The 20,327-nt window shown below is 41.9% G+C and overlaps 1 protein-coding gene across 2 annotated transcripts; it reads left to right on the forward strand.

The window, feature by feature from the left end:
- Window positions 1–143: 143 nt before the first annotated feature.
- Window positions 144–19,956, forward strand: mapk14b (mitogen-activated protein kinase 14b). Of its 2 annotated transcripts, none has more exons than XM_030092671.1 (12): window positions 144–611; window positions 7,099–7,228; window positions 9,860–9,918; window positions 11,022–11,133; window positions 11,799–11,828; window positions 12,103–12,150; window positions 12,279–12,393; window positions 13,353–13,424; window positions 15,137–15,216; window positions 16,269–16,347; window positions 17,510–17,683; window positions 17,795–19,956. In XM_030092671.1, exons 1-12 carry the CDS (start codon window positions 493–495, stop codon window positions 17,860–17,862), a joined length of 1,086 nt encoding a protein of 361 aa, XP_029948531.1. In that variant the 5' UTR covers window positions 144–492; the 3' UTR covers window positions 17,863–19,956. The 2 variants fall into 2 exon arrangements, with proteins under 2 accessions (XP_029948531.1, XP_029948529.1); XM_030092669.1 differs by lacking the exon at window positions 15,137–15,216 and adding an exon at window positions 15,713–15,792 and having other exon boundaries at window positions 146–611.
- Window positions 19,957–20,327: the final 371 nt, after the last annotated feature.

A 20,327-nucleotide genomic window follows, 5' to 3' on the forward strand; every position in this document is an offset into this window, starting at 1 on the left:
GGAAATCCCGTGATTTCCCAATAGCTACGCAATTCTCGCGTGAAAGCGCCGAGCAACCGGGAGCGCGCTGTGACGACAAAACGTGCACGTGCACGTTTCCTCGCGCCAGGATCCAGCTCACGGAGCGATACAGCGAGAACAGTAGAGGGCGAACGAAGAATCCAGTGCGAGCGAGAGCGCGCTTCCTGACCCAGGCAGACAGGCACCGCGAGCTGCGGACGGGAAGTTGTCTCCAGGCGCCCCGACCTGCACGGACAGGAGGGGATTTTCTCGCTTTCTTCCTTTCTTTTTTTTTTTTTTTGCACGTCTGCACGACTCGAGCTGCTGAAGGCGAGCGCGTGTTGCTGCCCGGGTCTCACTGGTTAAGTTTTCGTGCGAAGCGGCGGCGCACCGCGTCGTGCCTCACAGGGAGGAGAGCAGAGCAGAGCGGAGGGAGCAGCAGAAGTTTCCGCTGGCTTGTTTTGTCGCTGCGGGGCTGGTGAATCCGCAGGAATGTCGCAGAAGGAGAGACCCACTTTCTACCGGCAGGAGCTCAACAAGACCGTGTGGGAGGTCCCGGAGCGGTACCAGAACTTGTCCCCCGTCGGCTCCGGTGCTTACGGATCCGTGTGGTGAGTAGTTTGTTGCAGAAGTATCGAGAGCGCATAAGCGCGATTGCACAACGGACAGACGGGGTTTCACCACCCACAGAGGCCCGGCGGGGCTGCCTAAACCCCGGGCTGCTTAGCGGCGTGCACGGGGTGCCAGCGGAAGACATGGCAGCTTTAGTTGTGCCTTTTGTTTACGCGTTCGCACTCGGGCTGCGATGCCACACCGTGTGCACTCTCCGGAGTGGCTCGCATATTTTCGGCGGGTGGGGATTATTCTTGTTTTTTTTTTCTGTGTGCGCATATTTCTATACGCCTCCTTACTTTTTTTTTTCTTTCTGTCCCGTAAACACCTGTAAGCCGCTGTGAATAGCTGCGGGGTGGAGTTGAACTAAATGTGCATTGGAGCTGCAGTTTTAGTCGTTTTGAAGAAACCCGATCAGAGACATGTCCATGCTTGCATCATCTGATGGAAGGGTCTGCCTCCTCATCTGATCTGTGCCCGTGACGATAAACGCTCAATTTATCCAGGCGTCTACAGAAACAAAACAAAACAAAAACAAACAAAAAAAATCCCAACAATCGCTTTCTGGCAGAATAGTATTGTATCCTTGCATGCACACACCCTGGCACTTTACACAAGCAATACATTATGCATTTTCCAGTTGGGTGCAGCCTGCAGAGTACCAGAAGGTCACGTGGTTTTTCGGAAAGTAGGGCCCCCTCGTGCACGCTTTCTACGGGAGCCCACCCGACGATGATGATGACTCCAGAATGATGTCATCCTTTCTCCCGTTGTGGTACACACACATGACTCACAGTCCCGAGGTTAGGCAGTGGCCTCAAGTGGGACCACTTACAGTCATCACGCAGTCACCGATGCTGTCCCGCCATCATTACAGGACCGTGCAGGTCGCTTTGACCCGACTTTTAACACCTTAAGCGTTTGAATATGTGCAATTTTGTTATTAGTGGTAACTGTTATGCTGACCATGAAATCATTTAGTCCCTGATGCTGAGGGTGGAACCAGTTTTACCAAATCGAAAACACAAGTATCTGCATTATATTCATGGAAGGGTGCTTTATGTCAGACTATTTTGTGATTCACATTGATTTCTAATAAAGCCAGGCCTACAAATGTGGCTAAAGATGTAATGAGGCGGTTTTTATCCTTTTAACTCTGAGTCATGACTTACTCTCTGTCATCTGTGCACCACTTCTTGCATTGCAAAAAGTAGATCCAGCCTATCAAACTGTATGCTTTTTATTACATGCAGCAAATGCACAAACCATGACATAATTTTGTCCCAATGGTCACGCATGAGAAGCATTATTATTTACAGGAGGAGATCTCTTTATGAAACTGTTCTTTTGATTTATGCAAGCATGTGTTCAAGTCATACTGACATAGTTACAACAGAAAAGAACGGTTTTATCCTCCCTTTACTTTGACTGGGCCCAGGAAACATTATATATGCACATGTATTCATTCTTTTCATAAGCAATTTCCTGTTGACCTGTGCATCTTAGTACAACTCGCATTTACATGCAGTTTAAAGTCCAGGTTTGATTGGACTAAACAAAGTTCTATGTTCCAAACCTTTACACTTTAAATTGTGCATTAAATATGCAGCCATCCATGTTTGATAACCGATTTAGCATTGCAGAGGGTTAGTCTAGCTTTGATACTGAGCATATTGCCAGTTATATATAAAAAAAATATGGTAGATCCTGGTGTAATTTATGCTAATATGTAATTGTTTTGAACCAAAGAGAAGGCACAAAATTGAAATAAAGATGCTTTCATTGCCTCCTAACTCTGACTGATCGCTTAATATCTGGTGTTGGTCGTCCGTGGTTGGCACAGAAATTGACAGCACCATCATTTTCTGTCTTCGGCTTCTCTTCAAGTTACTGTCTGGGCGATTTCTCAGTATCTGACCGCATCTCCTGTCAGAGTGAAGAACCGGCAGCTTTCCTCCTGAAGACATCAAAAACTCCTTTGAGTGCTGTAGCTTCCAGTAAGCCCTGCAGTGAGACAGGGCCAAACAGCAGTGTTCCTCATAACCCTTCAGAAGGTATCTGAAAAATAAAAATAACCTCATAAGACTCACTCCAGCATGTCACGGCTGTTGGTCAGCTGGACACATGCTCCCAGTCACCAAGCCAGCCAAGTCTTTGTTGTTGCCGCCGTGGCGTTGCTCCCCGGCGGTTCAGTTCAATTTGCAAAGCATGTTATGTGTGGGTTTTGATCATCCGCCTCTAACTTATATGTAAACCACATTAAGTACAAGAAAAATTATTATTGTCTTCTAATTGCTGACCTTTGCTCTATTTTAAACCGTCAGACTTGGAGGAGGTCCAGGTTCTGTTTCCTGCTGGCTCTGCTCTGAATTGACTGTATTTCATGTTATCGAGTTTAGGTTTCCCAGCTGTCGCCACGATGCGGCTCATTTTGCAATTTTCATTCGAGGAAAGGGGAAATAGTGGAAAACGTCTCAAAATACAATTTCAATATGCAAGGTTTTGATAGCAATTAAGTCATTTCTCTCCATCATGCTCCACTGTATTTAAATAAATTTGATGTAAAATAACTTTTTTTTTCTTTATTTCTGGAGATATGTGTGATGTGTCATTTGTCTGATTCCATACATGTCCATGTGTTTCTCCACCTCAGATTTGAATGCTTCTAAATTGTCCGTCCATCTTACAGCAGCCTCTGTACTCTGCCAGCATGGGTTCGATAATTTGCGGAAAAATATAAGAACTCATGATATTGCTCATTCTGGCAAGTTCTTATGACACACCTGGTTTTAACCTCAGGACAACTTAACCTCTTAGCTGGCTTCTGAAGCCGGTAATTTTACGACTTTCGTGCCCACGTCTGCTCATGTGAGGTTTATGACGGAGTTAACTTCTGATGTCAGAAAATTGTAACCTTTCATTTTGGTGTGGTGTTATGGATTGGACTTGAAATCCCCTAAACACGGCTAAAGGTACATCTTATCAGCTGAGAACATGGGACGCACCAGTGATTCAGTCAGCTGTAAAGTAAGGGAATGTAGCACTTTTCACACACTCGTGATATTCACTGCATTTGTGTTACTGTTTTATAATGCAATGTAATCTATGTAAGTGAACATGTTATAAAATAGGTGCAAAGCAGGTTAACTCAGTGTAGCTCATCCCAATTCTCACTGAATTGAAGGAAATGACACAGTGTTTTCTTCTCTGCTTACATAAGAAAACAAAAACAAACGGTGTATAAAACTTCCAGATCCTTGAGCAGAGTTTCTTGTTAGTGAACGGTGATGTGGGAGGGTTAGTTGAGTTGTTTACTTTAATCTTTATGAGCAGGGCCGATTGGGTAATCACTGCCATCTCATGTTCTGTTATAAGTCCATGACTGATGGTTATTATGAAATGAAGTACGGAAATCTTGTCTGAGATTACAATTTGTGCGGTGGGAACATTAGACCAAGGTTCACTCGCCATTAGGAACACAGTTGTTCTCATGTAGCTTAATGAGTAAATCACAACACTAACACTTTTATCCTACTGTCTTCGGTATCTTTTGTTGATGTTTATCTGGCATAAATTGAATTAAGTCGGAGTGAGCACAAGGCTTTGTGAGTAGTGCTACATTGACGGCGTTGTGATGCACTCGCAGTGAGATGTGGCAATTTGTCCAGAGCCACAGCAAAGCTCTGCAGTGGCCAGGAATGTGAAACCGATTGTATGACTGCCGCACATCTAGCATTCAAAAGCTTTCCTGCTTTTCATCAGTGATTTTACTGGCTTTTGAGGGGCTAGTTCCATTCTTAAAATTATGTAACCAGGTTACAGGAACACATTAAAATGATTTGCCTTTGCAGTGATTGTGTTTGTTTAAAGACACTTTCTTTGTAAAGATGATCAAGAAAAATATTGTTTGAGCACGTACATGGTTGTTGAACACTTCCTAATGCTAAATCATTGTTGAGTAATTGAGTTAGACAGGACAAATTATTAGCTTAGTTGATAAACTTGTGGAGAAGTGAATGTCTTAGTTGATTGTTTATGAACATGAGAGAAATGCATTGTTTTGTATGTTAATTTAGAAAAAAGAAACAAATTAACTTCAGAATAAGAAAATGCACCTTCGAAAGAGCAAGATAACGCCTCAGTAAAATTTCTATGTCAGGCTCAATCACATGCTTGGACAGTATTTGTGAAAGTAGGGAATAACCTAATCACTGCCCCGTCCAGTCTTACCCAACAAAGCTGCTGCAATGCACACACGTCTGTCAGTGAACATACTGACCGTCCATTTTTTTCCCCCTCACAGCGTTGCTACTTTTACAGCCCCGATTTTATGGCCATAGCTTATTGCAGTTCCATTTATTACACACTAATTGGATGCTGTATGCTCAGTCTCATCTTGTTTGCCTTACAGATAAGCAGCAGTTTTAAATACCTGGTGTGTGAGTCTGTGTTTTTTCATTTCAATCTTATGCTTGCTGTGGACTGAGTCCGGGCTTCCCCTCTGGAGTGACACACATAATAGTTGATCTGCAAGTCTCGAACATCAAGTACATTGGGTGTGGGAGATAATCTCTGACTTACTGGAAAAAGCACGCTGCTTATCTTAATGTTCTTATTATGGATGTTTGGCGCTCATGGTCACAGTTTAGTCAGTCTAGGAAAAATGTTCTTATTGGTGGCATTGTGAATTCAAGCATAATGTTAAATTACCAGTCACATGTAAGGGGGGGTGCAGTGGATGTGCATGTGGATTGAATTGATAGTGCGCCCAGAGGAAAGTGGTTTCATCTCCTCCTGTGAACAGCAGTGTTGACACGGCCTTAACTCTGAACTCGTAACTGTAAGGCCACAGTGCAGCTCAGGACTGGATCAGTAGTTCAGGTGGTGTAATTGTTTGGCCTCTATTTATAAATGAGTTTCATTCCCAGCAGCAGGTCCTCCTCTGAACTGCAGAGGAAAGAAATGCCAACTGTATTTATATATGTACATATATATGCATATATGTTTGTGTTTAAAAATTATTTTCTGACCAGTTTTGAAGCAGTCCTCAGTGTGTAGCTGGAGTGATTGACCAGGAAGGAATGTGGTTTATTATAAGTGGGCGATGTTCCCTCACAGATACAGGAAATACAGCAACAGACAGAGAGGCAAGGCCCTGTCGTGTGTGCCTCTCTGACACAAGTAGAGCACCTCTCATTCTTCGATATTTTGCTGCTCCGCCTTTTGTTTCTTCTCTCTTGTACGTCATTTCTTTGCCTCACTAGACAATGACGGTGCTTTTTTTTTTTTTTTTGCTCCATCACTACAAAGAAATGAGAGAAACAGTGAATCAAAGGCTGAATGAGCACCAGGGGAAACACGTGTACACTCGTGTGCGTGCACGACTCCAGCAGAGTTTACAAGGCGTCTGCTGAATGGAACTAATGGAAATGTGCTGCGCTGCAGCGCTCTCAACCTTTATGCTAAAATGACTAGTTACTATTTATACCATAGGGACAGACTGAGCCAGACGTACAGGACTTAGTAATAGTAGACTTCAATCATTTAATGCAAATTGCAAGCATTGTGAGTGAATTAGCAGGAGAGAGATTGCTATTTGATGTGACCACCGCAGAGAATTTGAAGGAACTTGCCTTCAGGTTGCTTTTAAAGCATCTTGAATAGCAGTGCACATATTTTCCGTACATGTTTTGCGGTTCAAATCCTTCTGCCTCTTCATGTCAACCCAATCGGACTCAGTTCTGTCAAGATCAGGGGGTCTTTGGGGGCCACATGATCAAATCCAGGACCCCCTGTTCTCCTTCAGGCTGAAGGTAGTCCTTAATGAACACAGGCTGTGTGTTTGGTGTTCTTCGTCCTTCCAAGAAAGAAGTTGGAGCTAATAGGATACCTTCATGCTGCTCTTGCGTGATGAATGAGTCGCATTATATTGCTACTTCTTTAAACTTTAGCACAGTCCTGTGTTTATCTTGTGCCTCATATTTCTGGCATGAAGAATTTTCAGTGCATGATCTTTTGCGTTCTCTGACTCAGGCAGGAATGGATGACTTCTGCAGACGTACTATCCGTATGATACTGGGTCGTGATGAGCTACACTCGTGTTTTTCCTGCCCTGTAACATGTAAATATCCATGATGTGAATCCACAGATCGCGACTTGCATGATTTGTGGTGTTGATTAGTCGTGAAGGCAGTAAATAAGTGGTCGATTTTCACACCACGGAAAGTTGTATGGCGTGCAGCAGATATATGTCAACATCTTCAGTTGTGTTGCCCGTACCAGCTCTTGCTGCAGAGTATAATAAGAAGTGAAACCAAGAGCTGTGCCTTATGTAATTGTTGGTTTACTGGGTTATGGCCACCTACACAGTCTGGAGAAGCATCTCATTGTCAGTTAAATTCAGCAAGAATGTTTACGCGTCGATGTGACGGTCTTTGGCAACCCGATGCACTGACTTTCTGTTTTCCTTTTGTCTTGTTTCTGCAGCTCGGCGTACGATGTGAAGACAGGCCTGAAGGTAGCGGTGAAGAAGTTGTCCAGACCCTTTCAGTCCATCATCCATGCGAAGAGAACCTACAGAGAGCTGCGGCTGCTCAAACACATGAAGCACGAGAACGTAAGTCAGCTCCTCGCCTCCGCATTCACTATGAGTGTGATATTGAAACGGTAATGGTTTCTATTTCCTTTTTGTTTACTGGAGAAAAAGAAAGCAAACCAGATGGGAATGTGACTCAGTATCAGGCAGGAAAACCCCTTCTTGCCCCTGCCACAAAAGCAGGGGTGATGGAATGGCAACATGTTAAAAAGCACAGTGACTTCTTCATTTATTTTCTTATCTGACGGCGAGAAAACAGCTCTTGAGCTCAGCGGCCTCGGGCTCCGAGCGTGGCTGGTGTCATGTCGTGCTCAGAGGTTTTTTTTTTTTTTTCCCTGCAAGTAATCAAAGCTTGTTATGTTTTGCTCCTTGCTGAAGAAGGAGTCACCAAACAGGTTTACATTTGCTGACAACATCTCCTCGTTTTTGTCCTCCCGGTGCTGTAACGCTTTTCAAGTCACGTCTTCGAGTTTTTTTTCCAAACTTTTTTTTTTCCGCTTCTTCGCTTTAACTCGACTCCCACAATCACTGACATTGTTTCTTTGTTTTAGCTCATGCATGTTTCCTTGCAGCTACTTTGCATGCAGACACTTGCCCGTACGTAAAACACAAACACGGCTTCGGGTTCCTGTGTGATATGACTACATCCAACTGACACTCTGACCCAACAGGCACAGTCTGTTTTTTTTGTTTTCTGTCATGCTTGTGATTCTATCTTAAGGTGAAATTCAGATGATGGGCTGATAAGTAGGAACTAGTCATCTGGAGTATTGTGGGTTAGATTATAAATAAAATCTGCATCATAATGAGATTTCTTTGTGTTTAGTTTCCGCAGTGAATAGATAAGGTCTTCATAGAAGAATGGAGTTGTTGCATCAGTCAGCAGCAACCAAAAAATGGAAAAGTGAAACTTAACGTTCAACTCTCAAAGAAGAAAACCCCCAAACTTTCCGTGATTGAAATCAATTGTTTTGATTGACTGCGAACAATATTTCATTGTTATTTTCTTTGAAAAACACGTCGTAGGTTGTCAGAATGTTACATGAAGTTAACAAGTGGAGAATTTGTTGCTATGCAAGGCCTGCAGATGTAGCTGTTTAAAATGCAATGTATTTAAAAAGCTTTACAAATAATCACTGAAGATTTATTTAATCAGAGGCTGCCATACAGGAATATGGTTTTTTAATTGTTTTGGTCAGTTTAAAGGAATCTATATGAAATCACAGTGAAATAGTTGCCAATACGGATTGAAAATAATCCAGACTGTCTTTATGACGTTCTTATGAAAGCTCACGGACATAAATTAAACATGCTTGTGATTCAGTTCCTGCACGTTCGGCTCAGTCTTTGCACAGCATTGCATTTTCCAGTCTGGTTTTCTTTCCAAGCCCTACTTTTAGTGCTGGAACAGCTTGAGTGTTTTTAAGCAGTCTTAAGCAGTCCAGTGGCACGACTGGTGAAAGAAACAAACATCGCTTCATTCACTGGAAAAACAAGATTCCATGAAAGGATGATTATTTAGGATTACGGAGAATCAGCGACCATATCACTGTGTTGTGTGCGAGATGTTGGCGTCGTCTATAAATGTCTTCTTTCGCATCACAGAATCGGTTCTATTTTATCTGAGTCTGAACATGCTGTTGCTTGGTTCAGTTTTTATCTCTGAAGGGAAAAAATGTTGCAAGGCTGTGCTGGTTTTTTTTTTTCTTCTTCCTTCAGGAATCATCAGTGTTTTATTATCCACCTTTTTTGATTTACGCAGAGCGGGATTCTGTGTTTTGCTCACGCTGTTGCCAGGAGACTCCCTGGGTTTGGATTTTGGAAAGCCTGCGGTGCACCAATCAGCAGTTTGTTGTGGCTTTGGCCCACCAATCAGACGGAGGCTCGGGCCCTGTGTGGGTGGGCTGCTCCACTGTTTTCACAATACCTATCCACCTCTGTGTCTCCCTGGGGGGCGGGGGCAGGGGTGGCACTCTGCATAGCTGTCTGCCAGTGTGCCTGCATCCTCGGCAGCACGCACAGACTACTTTCTCTTATAAGTTCCCGGAAAATGTCATGTTTATGTTCTCCCTCTTCTGAAATTCTGCCTAAACCCATTTGGTTTTACCTTAGTCTAACTTCACACTGTACTGCCCGTGCAAATGTCTTGAATGTAAAGGTTCAGCTTAAATACACTCTTGTGTGTTGCCTTTATCTCCCCCGTTACTCTCCCACCTAGTTAGTGTGATGCACAATATATTTTCTAAATGGCATCTGCTGCTTCCTCTGACATTGTACTTCTTACCGTTATTAGTGTCATTTATGTGATGACAGGACCTCATAACTAAAACAAATGGCCACAGTGACCTGATATGCAGTCCGAGATCTAATAGGAAAAGCGTCTAAGACAAAAGAGAGAAGCAAAGGTGACCTGTTTGTTTCACGAAATTGATTTAAACGTTGCATTTTCAGAACAGCGGATTATCAAGGTCTTGCACTGTAATTCTACACAAGGGTCAAACACTTGATCGTCAGTGTGTTGCAGTTATCAGGACCATCAGTGGTATTGTGGTTAAAGCATGCATGATGGCACATATAGTGAAACCAGAAAACTTCAACAGGTTCAGTAAACAGATTTCTAATTTCTAATGCCTTTTTTCTCCCTTCCTTCAGGTTATTGGTCTGTTAGATGTTTTCACACCAGCGACGAGCTTGGATGAGTTCAACGATGTGTAAGTTTCTCTCTCATTCATTCTTTTTTTTTTTTTTGTTCTGTTTTTTTTGTGTTCAGTTTTGCTTTTGTTTTCATCTTCACTTGATTTCTCTGCCCCGTTCTGTCTGTTTCTATGGTTTTAATTCTATCACAATGAAGCTATTCAGGGAAGCACGTGATTACAAGATTAAGGGCCTAAGGAGAGTTGAATATGCATAACAAACACAGCTCAACAACTAAATGCATGTCCAGTGTGCGGGGAGTCATGGCAAAGGGGAAAGTAGGGTGAACACGTGGACTTGGGCACATTACAGCTAGTCTCCATGGTAACAGCCATCTGGCAGTCTCTTGGGGTACTGTGTGTGTGTGTGTGTGTGCGTGTGCACCAAATACTCAATCAGCGCCCTCGAATTCACTGCATGTCGGCGCGTCATCAACATGTTGCACATTTGTGAAAATGTGAGATCTGCCTACACACACACACACACACACACACACACACACACACACACACACACACGCGTGTGAGCAGGCTGCGGTTGTGCACGATTCGAGCATGTGATGCTTCTCCTTCACGTAAACAGAGACGAGCACAGAAACAAAATAAAAGCAGCCATCGAGAAGCATAAAATTAGAGGCGTGCTTGCCGCCCTCCAGCCAGCCCGCAGCTGGTGAGATCCAGCAGATATACCATGAATAAGGCTGTGCGTGCACGCTACAGCCACCACTGGCCACAGTCCACTGTCAAACAGCAACGAGAGAAATATTCATATATTTTCCTCTTCTTTTTCTTTTCTCACTACTTGGTGTACTTTTAGTGCTTGATCTAACTGAATCGGTTCAATAGAAACCTTCATCCTTCCCTCAGTGCAGGCAAGTTTGCTCATAATGGCAGTGCACACAGCTTTATTGATTCAGGTAATGAGGTTAATTCAGTATATGATGAATGATTTTAATTAAAAAAAAAAAACCTTTCATGATTAGCTCACGCTGACACAATGCCTAATAACAGAAAAGCAAACAGCAAGCGCACGCACGAGTGAGCTGTAAAATCCTGAGAGAACACAGAGGGGCCTTTCTGCTTTCTTGAACACGGCATCTGATGGCCTGTGTGATTCGTAGGTACTTGGTGACGCATTTGATGGGCGCAGACCTCAACAACATTGTGAAGTGTCAGAAGCTGACCGACGACCACGTCCAGTTTCTAATCTACCAGATCCTCAGAGGCCTAAAGGTAACGCGACTTGTTGCTCAGACGGATGCGATTTGCCATCAGGCTGCTTTAATAGACTCACTCTGGAAGCGGGTGAAGTTACCTTTCCTTGTTTGAAGAAAAATAACAAATATTTAAATTGAAAAATAGATTTTGAGGAGATGATTCAGTGCAGCCCATGCCACTACGTTTATGATGTTGAAAACATTAAAAAACTATTTAAGAGGGAAAAAAAAGACTGACCCTTTAAAGTTGTCTTAGTGCAGATGAAGCACATGTTTGTTTTTAATTTCAGCTGCGGTGGTCATAAGTAGAATGAAATGTTTCTTTACCCGTAGTTAAAGGGAAGTGTTATCAGCTCTGTTCAGCTGACTGTGTTACTGAGTTAAAGTTCAGCTGTCAATAAAAATAAATCAATGAAATTCAATCCCGGCGTCCCTTCAGACTTCAGTTACACTGTAAACAGTGATAAAACTGTCCTGCTTCGGGTCGTACTTGTACTTTGTTATTATAATTACATGTTTAAAGAAAACACTTTGTGCTTCCTCGAGGCTTATTGACTGTGTATTGACGTTCAAATCTGTGTTTGTTGGTCTTTGTTGTTGTAATTAATAGATTTAAACATTTCCAAATGCTGCAGCAGATTTTCTGTCCTGTTTGATGAACATTCTTTTTCCCCTCGACAGTACATCCACTCTGCAGATATCATTCACAGAGTAAGTTATTGTCTTTCTCGATGCGTAAATAAATCTGATTTCTACATATAACTGATTTCTCTTGGCCAAAGAGTTATAACGTTTTCTTTTGTATCGGCATGTTGAGATGCTTTATATTACTGGAAGAACCTAATGATAAAGATCAGATTAGTGACTCGAGAATGTTTTTAGTTGGAATAAGGGTTAAAAAGCAACTTTGAGTGCACAATGCAAACAAGATTTCTAGTTATATTTTCTATTTGTGTCTTGACTCCTGCTTTCTTTTCTCGCTCAGGACTTGAAGCCTAGTAATTTGGCAGTAAATGAAGACTGCGAGCTTAAGGTGAGAACCCTGTTCGGTCGATTTCGATGCTCATAGTTTACAACCGAATACAACCGAACATCGTCCGTCAATACACCTTCAGCTCTTATGAACTTTTTATCCACACAAACTCCTTCCTCATGGTTTAGATCCTGGACTTCGGCTTGGCGCGGCACACAGACGACGAGATGACGGGATACGTAGCCACCCGGTGGTACCGCGCCCCCGAGATCATGCTCAACTGGATGCACTACAACATGACGGGTAACTGTGCACACAGACCATCAAGCACAAACACAACTAAATGCAACATTACATCATGTGCAGTTTCACAAGATTAAGCTGGTGCTAAAATAGCTTGCTCCAATGTGTTTGAAGTGCAACAGCAATCACAACACTCTGCTTTCAATCTGACAAAGTGTTTGAACAATAATGAAAACAGCAACAGGGTTTTTTTTATTTATTTGTTAGCTTAGATTGATATAAGAACAAAAATATGTTTTCCATCATGACTGTGATGTTTTCTTCTGTGGCAAATGATGACCATTTTAGAGAAACTAGGACAGCTTTTCAGCTTCTCTTTTTCAAACGGAGGATCGCAAAGCATCCAAAACAAGACATTTGTTGAATGTCATTTTGCTTCTGCTTTCCTCGTGATTTACATAGCTGATGTTTATAGAAATGACGTAATAAATTCATATTGACCTATTTCTTTCAGGTAGTTTTTAAACCCTCCTGAAATCTGATTTTTCATTTTCTGATCATTTTTAAATGACTTTCTTTCAAATTGTAGTTTTTTTTTTTTTTTTAGAGAAAATCTTAATATGAAATGTTTTTCTTGTTGGAGATACTCTTTAATACGGTAGTCTCTCAATTAAAAGGGCTTGCTGTGAGGCTTTTACATGTTGGTGTCATTGATAGACTCAGAGGCTCATATTTTGAGAAACTATATTCCAAATGTGTCTCTGCTCCTTACGTCTGCACACCAGTTCTAAAAGGAAGTTCAGCTTTCCCATGTGTTGTATAGATGAACTTTGCTTGCATTCAGAGTACAGTTTAACAAACACAGTATTAAATCTCAGCTCATTTACGAGTCATTTATGATTTCTCTTGGAAATGAATGCAGCATTATTACTGGTGTATCTGCACTAATCTATAACAAAGCTTGAATTTGTATCATGCTGTAACACATGATTCTCTGTTTCAACTCTTTCCTGTAATAGTGGATATCTGGTCGGTGGGCTGCATCATGGCTGAACTACTTACAGGACGGACGCTCTTCCCTGGAACAGACCGTATCCTTCCACCTCTGTCCCAATACGTTGCTCTCCGGTAGATATAGAGGGATCATCCTTGTAAACCTGTGGTTGCTTTAAAGAAGCCTGCATGCAGTTTCAGAGGAATTTGTTTCCCACTGTTTGCTTTGCAAACATGCACACACAAAAACACACCTTTCTACTTCAGGCTGACTACAAAAGTACTGCTGAGTATTGAATTTTGTGGGCTCATCGCCAGAGCTGTGAAGGAAGCCTGCGAGTGTGTACATGTGTGATTCACACACGGAATTAAAGTCCCCTCTGGAGGATGACTCAGCACTGCCCACTTTCCTCTCCGCTGCTTCTCCATGATACAGTACACCGTACTGTTTCCCTCCCACGGCACAACTTCACACAGGAAGAGAGAGAGAGACACACACACACACGGACACACACGGACATACTTCTAATATAGCAATTTGCAAACACCACTTGGATATTAGTCATGTAAAGCAGTTGACACAGTTCTGGTGGAATGTGTTTTTGATTCCTGCCTAAAATAATCAACCCACTCATTGTTTGTGTGTGATTGACTGTGCGTGTGCATGAGCGCATGTGTGCGCTTGTCCACTTAATCAGAATCACTTTTCTTTCTGTTCTGGCTCCTTTTAGTTTAGTAGTTAACTGAGCTCTCTTATAAAGCACATTTGTGCACTTTTTTTTTTTTTTTTTTTAAATTGAATGATTGAAGAGTGTTGGATATTTGTGTGATTGATCAGGTTCAAACTGTCGGAAAGCTGTGAGCAAGCCCTCTGGATTGCTGTTTGGTTCTATTTCTGGTATTTCTTGTTTGTAGAAATTAGTCTGGTTAGTACAATACAGCGACAATAACAATGACTCCACTGTGAAGCTGGTTATGTCTTCATTTGTGGGTGTCGACGATCTGAAGTCTTTAGGGTGTGACGATGACTTCAGATTTCTCTTCAAATTTAAAATTTAGCATTGAAAATAATGGTTGTGGTTGTAGCTTTTTAAAATCTTGCAGGTTCTCTTACTGAGCCGATGTAAATGGTAGAATTTAACCATCATTGAAGCTGTTTTTGAAGCTTGACAAAAAGGTTGAAAGTAAATTGAGATGCAGCTTTTTAAAGCTGGCTCTGCCAGGTGTCTGCTGATCACACGCAAGAATTTTTTTTTGGTTTTTTTCTGAGGCCAGCCCTACATTGTTACGCAGAACTTGGCATAACACTGGGAGTTGACCTAAATATGGGACTTTTTCAGACCCATTATCAGGGGAAAAAAAAAGCCAAACTTATATTCATACCTTTGAGGTAGAAATGTTTTTACAGTTTATGCTTATTTTAAACTGCATGTCCAAATGCTGCCGGGCTGTTAAAGAGTAATGTTTTTTTTGTTCTGTGACAGTTTTGCTACATCATTTGGTTTTTTGCATTTTGCTTTGCACCGTTTACATCCCATTGAATGAACTTCACATGTTTTAAAGTGTGGCTGAAGCATCAAAATGTTTTACAGTATTTTGTGTGATTTTTAATTTATTTTTCCATCCACTGTCTGTCCTGTGTGTGTGTGTGTGTGTGTGTGTGTTTTAGCTGTCATGCCCTGGCAGACTTTGTGTTTTTAGCTGTAGATGGAAGCTGAGACTGTTGTGCCCCCCTCCCCTCCCCTCCCTTCCCCTCCCCTCATCCAACACCCTCCATCCCTTTCTGTTTTCCTTCATGTGAGTGTGGAAGACATTGATCAGTTGGGCCGTATTTTGTATCTCGTCGGGACCCCAGGGCCAGAGCTCGCTATGAAAATTTCTTCCGAGTCTGTGAGTGTCAAAACCATCCAACCTACTTTGTTTTTTTGTTTTGTTTTTTTTGTGTGTGTGTTTTTTTGCACTGCCTGTTTTTAGCAGCGTGGTGCCATCTACTCCTTTTTTTTTTGTGTGTGTTGATGCTGTCACTTCCTGACCTCGCCCGTTGCTGTCGCTCTGAAAGGTGTATTCTCCTAACTGCTTCATTTGCACTTGAGCACATGGCTTTGGCTTTCACTTTTTTTCTAGCATGTTTTTCGACTTTTAAAGTCCTGCTGATCCCTGTATTTACCAGGGAGACATTATTTTATTGGATTGCGCTCAACACTAAGGCGGTTGTTTTAAAGCAAAAGCTCAGAAACTGTTTTCTTCCCACTCAGATCCACTTCATCCTCACCCTGTTCCCCCCCACCCCACCCCCCACCCCTCCATACTTAAATTCTCCAAACCGTCCGTGTTATTTGACGTGCTGACCTTCATGTTACGATGCCCCTTGACTTGGAAGCTAAAGATATAAACCAGCTGCAGCAGATAATGCGCCTGACGGGGACGCCCCCGGCCTCCCTCATAAGCAGGATGCCCAGCCACGAGGTGAGACACGTTCCCTTCGCCCCGACTCTTCCTCCTCCCGCGGGAAGCAACACAAAGCCACAGCTGTCCAGTCGCCAGTACCCACATTCCTGTTCACAGGGAAATACCAGCAGACGTGATCTTCAAAAAAACACTTTCTGTTGACTCCTTTCTGCTGACTTCTCTCCACATATTCCCTGTTTCCACTTTGACTCACCATGCTTTTTCAGAGCGAGGCTTTCAGGGTGCTTTCCACTGCAGTCTGTTCCTTCTGAGGAGCTTTCTGTTGCATCAGTAACACGTTCTGATTATGCACATCTGGGCACAGTCTGTGTAATGCATGTGTTTTATGTGTTGAAGAGGCTTGATCACTGCAGGACGTACGGCTAAACTGGGCTTTTCCTCAAACATGCTTGTTGTTTCTGTGAATTTTATCAGACTATGTTGGATTATCAGCAGCCTTAAGGATGTTCTTAAAAATATTTTCCTCCGAACAGGCGAGGAACTACATCAACTCGCTTTCTCACATGCCAAAGAGGAACTTTGCGGATGTGTTTCTGGGCGCCAACCCTCTTGGTAAGTCTCGACTCCCGGCTCACTGTGACCCTCTAGTGGTCTCAAAAAGACATTGCTCTTAATATCCATCTTCTTTCAACACACCTTTCATCTGCTTTGTTTTGATGTGGTTTACAAGGAAAACCACATTGTGATAACCTGATTCTGTTTGTTCAGGTGTGATATTTCCATTGCTAATAATTTCCTCTGTCTGACATGCAACTCTTACTCTATTATCAAGTGTTGAACACAGATTGCTTATAAGATTACTTTGGTTACAGTGAGCCTATTTGTATTGTGATAAATAGTAAATGTTGCACATTAAATAGATGAAACTAGCACTTTTATTTCACATATTGTCTTGTTGGGGAACTGTTTACTGGAAGGTTATGGAGGCAAGCTTGTGCGTGAGTTGGTTTACTGAATCCAGCTGCCTCACAGATCAGTCACCTTGCTCAGGCTTAACTTCACTGTCTCAGGGAGGGCGTCAGCATAGAAGCTTGCACCAAAGCAAACACTGGTTGACGCAATCAGTTGTGGCGACCCCAGAAGTGAGCGCTGATATTTACAATAACTGAAAGTAGTCGAAAGTGAAGTGTTTAAGGTCGAAGCAGAAAATGTCATGGATGTATCATATACATTGGTAAATGGACTACACTTATATAGCGCTTTTTCATCTGCATTAGCAGAGACCAAAGCGCTTTACACTGCAATATCACATTCACCCATTCACACCATACTGGGTGGTGGTAAGCTACTACTGTAGCCACAGCTGCCCGGGAGCAGACTGACGGAAGCGAGGCTGCCAGTCTGCGCCATCGGCCCCTCCGACCACCACCAACCATTCACTCTCACACTACTCACTACTACATAGGTGAACCATTAAAAACATTATAAAAAAAATTATTTTGGTAGCCTTTTATCAATAATAGCCATACTTAATTAATCCCTTTGGGAAATTCCCCTTTCCCCATATTAAGCCTGTTTTTAAGACGAGTTGGGCAGCCACGTTATGATGTTTTTGCTCAGGAAGACACACGGCTGTTGCTTCGTTCACCGTCTCACCCTGTTCATATATCAGGTCTAAATTAAACAAAGGATCGATCTTTAAAAGGTAGCATCTACCCTCTGTTCCTCTAACTTTCCCTGTCAGCATCCTCATCTTGTTGTGGTTTCGTTGCAGCGGTGGACTTGCTGGAGAAAATGTTGGTGCTGGATACAGACAAGCGGATCACGGCGTCGGAGGCACTGGCCCACCCTTACTTTGCCCAGTACCACGATCCAGATGACGAGCCTGAGGCGGAGCCGTACGACCAGAGCTTTGAAAGCCGCGAACTGGAAATTGAGGAATGGAAGAGTGAGTTTTCTTTTTGTGGATGAAACGTACTCACTTTACACTCTACTTCTATCCTGTCTTTTGTAAAGAAAGAGATCACTCACGAACAATAAGTACGTTGTTGTTTTACAGGCTTAACTTACGAGGAGGTGCTGAGCTTCGTGCCGCCTTCGTTCGACGGAGACGAGATGGAATCATGAGGAGGAAGCACGCTTTTCATCCAATTTTTGATTTCTGAGAAACTCTCTCTAAGAACTATCGGTCTCATGTGACTATCCACCACTTCTCCTCACACACATGCACAACCACCATGACATTCAAGTGCCTGCCATCATTCACATCTGGGGGACGATATCAGGGAAAAGAAAAGATAAAAAGTCGACATCCTGTTCACGCCGTCCCCCACTTCGCTGGTTTTTTTTGTTACCTTGCATCCCAAAGCGCTGAGGCAAAACCTTAATTCTGCAAAGATTTTTTTAGTCTTTACCTCAGAGATTGAGTCTTTATATTGTTCCCCTTGTTTTATTCACATTACTGAAGATTACATGTTTGCATCTTCAGGCAAATTTGAGAAATTCAGTTGCTGACATTGCTGTTTTATAGAGTTTAACATTTAGTAGTAAATAATATTGCTGAACAGTTGAAGTTAGAGAAGTTTGAAGTTATGATGTATCTGAAGCTTATCTACCCTCCACACATTGAATCACATGTTGTTTCTATTAATGCATAGAACTGTGTAGACATATGACAGCAGACAGTATTTGTATATAAGTATTTCAGACGGATACCTTATGTGGTACAGCTCGGCCGGCCCCTCCTGCAGTATGGATTTTTATTATTGGAGCATATACTGAAATAGCCTATAAAATGATACTGTAAGTAATTTATGACTGGTGTGTATGGGACAGGCTAACATATGTAAAATATTCACCTGAAGATCGAAAACTCAGCGATTCACATTTCTGATTGTTAGATTTCTATACTTCAAGTGTTCCTTTTTTAACTTAATGATAAGTTTGTAGAGAATTGCTTATGTTTTCTTTTTGCGAATGTTTTTTTTTTCCACCCCTTTGCTCCCTTATTTCCCCTTTTCACTACTCTGTCCTGTTGTTTTCTGATGAATGTGTGAGAAAACAGTCTCCAACCTTCAGTATCGCCACCGCATGATGGAGCCACATTGGGCTTGGTAGTTTGTGAAAATCTTGATGTTTCTCATCACAACATCAACTGACAATGTAATTTAATCATATTGCATTTAGAAACCACAGTACTATTAATGTTTATTGAATGTTTGGGGCACCAGTGTGCCCTCTTATTTATGGTCTTTTTTCTTATATTGTTTGTATATCGATGTAAAAGAGAATATTTGTCAGATTTTAAGGTTGTTTTTATTATTTATGAAGTGTTTATTGTATCAGAATCCAGTTGTATCGTCACTAGCCCCACACATCACTCGAGCCACCGTGACTGCAGTTACAGCTTGTGCATTAGAGCCAACGGTGAGGACGAGCATATGGTGGATAACCATTTAGTCTAAAATCAACTGAGCAAACTCGACTGATTTTTCACAGCTTGGTTTTATTTAAACAATTTCTAAAAGTCTATTTATTTTACTCTGGTACCTGGTGTACTGTGCTCCAACTGAGCCTGTTTACTAAAAAAATAATCATTAAAAAAAATAAATTAACTAATTATAAATCTATATTGACCAAAATAACCACTTAATATAGACCCCCTATTTCTTAAAAATCAGCATATTATCTTTTCGTTTCAATGTGAACCATTAAAAAAACACAAAACAACACAATTCAGCTGTATCTACAGTTGCTCTGGCTGTGTCAAGTAAATATCTGATGGCAGTTTCATGTGCGACTGCTTGTTTAATGTCGTTTTTTCTATTATATTTTTCTTTGTGCGTTGAATCAGAATTTGATGTTACTCTGTGATTCTGTACTATTGATTGTTTTACAAGCGGCAGTAGAACCGTATCATCTTTTTTGGAAAAACCGAGCAGGGCACATGTTTGCAGGAACGAGTGTACGTTTACTCACTGGATGCTGAAGGGCAATGCTGATGCCTCACAACTCTTATTTTATTTTAATTTTTTTTTTTAACAAAAGCATAATTTTTAGGCTATTCATCTCGTTCATATCCCAGTGTCTGTAAAATACTGGGTTACGCTTGCTTTGCCTGAGATGTGGTCATATTTTCTTCATTATGAACTCAAACAGCAGGCCACACCACCTGTAAATACCACCGTTAGAAAATAAAGGCTACTATTTTTCAAAGCTCAACTACTTGCTGTGTTGAATTTGATTTTACAGCATGTCACCACTGGAGGGCAGCAGAGATCACGAATTTAGTTTATGCCTTCATCAGATGACAGACAGTAGATATATGTGTGTGAAACAATGGGAATGTTCATTTTTTGTGTGTGTAATTCATCAGTGAAGTGGATCGGTGATATTATCACAATTCTGAACTGTGCAGCATAAAAGATACTATAATGCACAATATGCTATCTTCCAATCCACAGGCTTATGCACATGCTTTACAAGGTGCAGAGGTCCATCCCAGCTGATTATTGCTGGAGGCACACACTCATATTCACACCTAAGGAATTTATAGTCCGTGAATTGCAGCCTCATATGTGTTTAGATTGTGG

Source organism: Salarias fasciatus, chromosome 5, assembly GCF_902148845.1.
Source record: "Salarias fasciatus chromosome 5, fSalaFa1.1, whole genome shotgun sequence".
NCBI classification, from domain to species: Eukaryota; Metazoa; Chordata; class Actinopteri; order Blenniiformes; family Blenniidae; genus Salarias; species Salarias fasciatus.

What these genes read in the sequence shown, in the direction of transcription:
- mapk14b (XM_030092671.1), top strand. Translation starts at nt 493, where the DNA reads ATGTCGCAGAAGGAGAGACCCACTTTCTACCGGCAGGAGCTCAACAAG. An exon ending in GGTGCTTACGGATCCGTGTG is followed by an intron (nt 612 to 7,098) that starts GTGAGTAGTTTG and finishes TTGTTTCTGCAG; the next exon opens with CTCGGCGTACGATGTGAAGA. An exon ending in ATGAAGACTGCGAGCTTAAG is followed by an intron (nt 12,151 to 12,278) that starts GTGAGAACCCTG and finishes CTCATGGTTTAG; the next exon opens with ATCCTGGACTTCGGCTTGGC.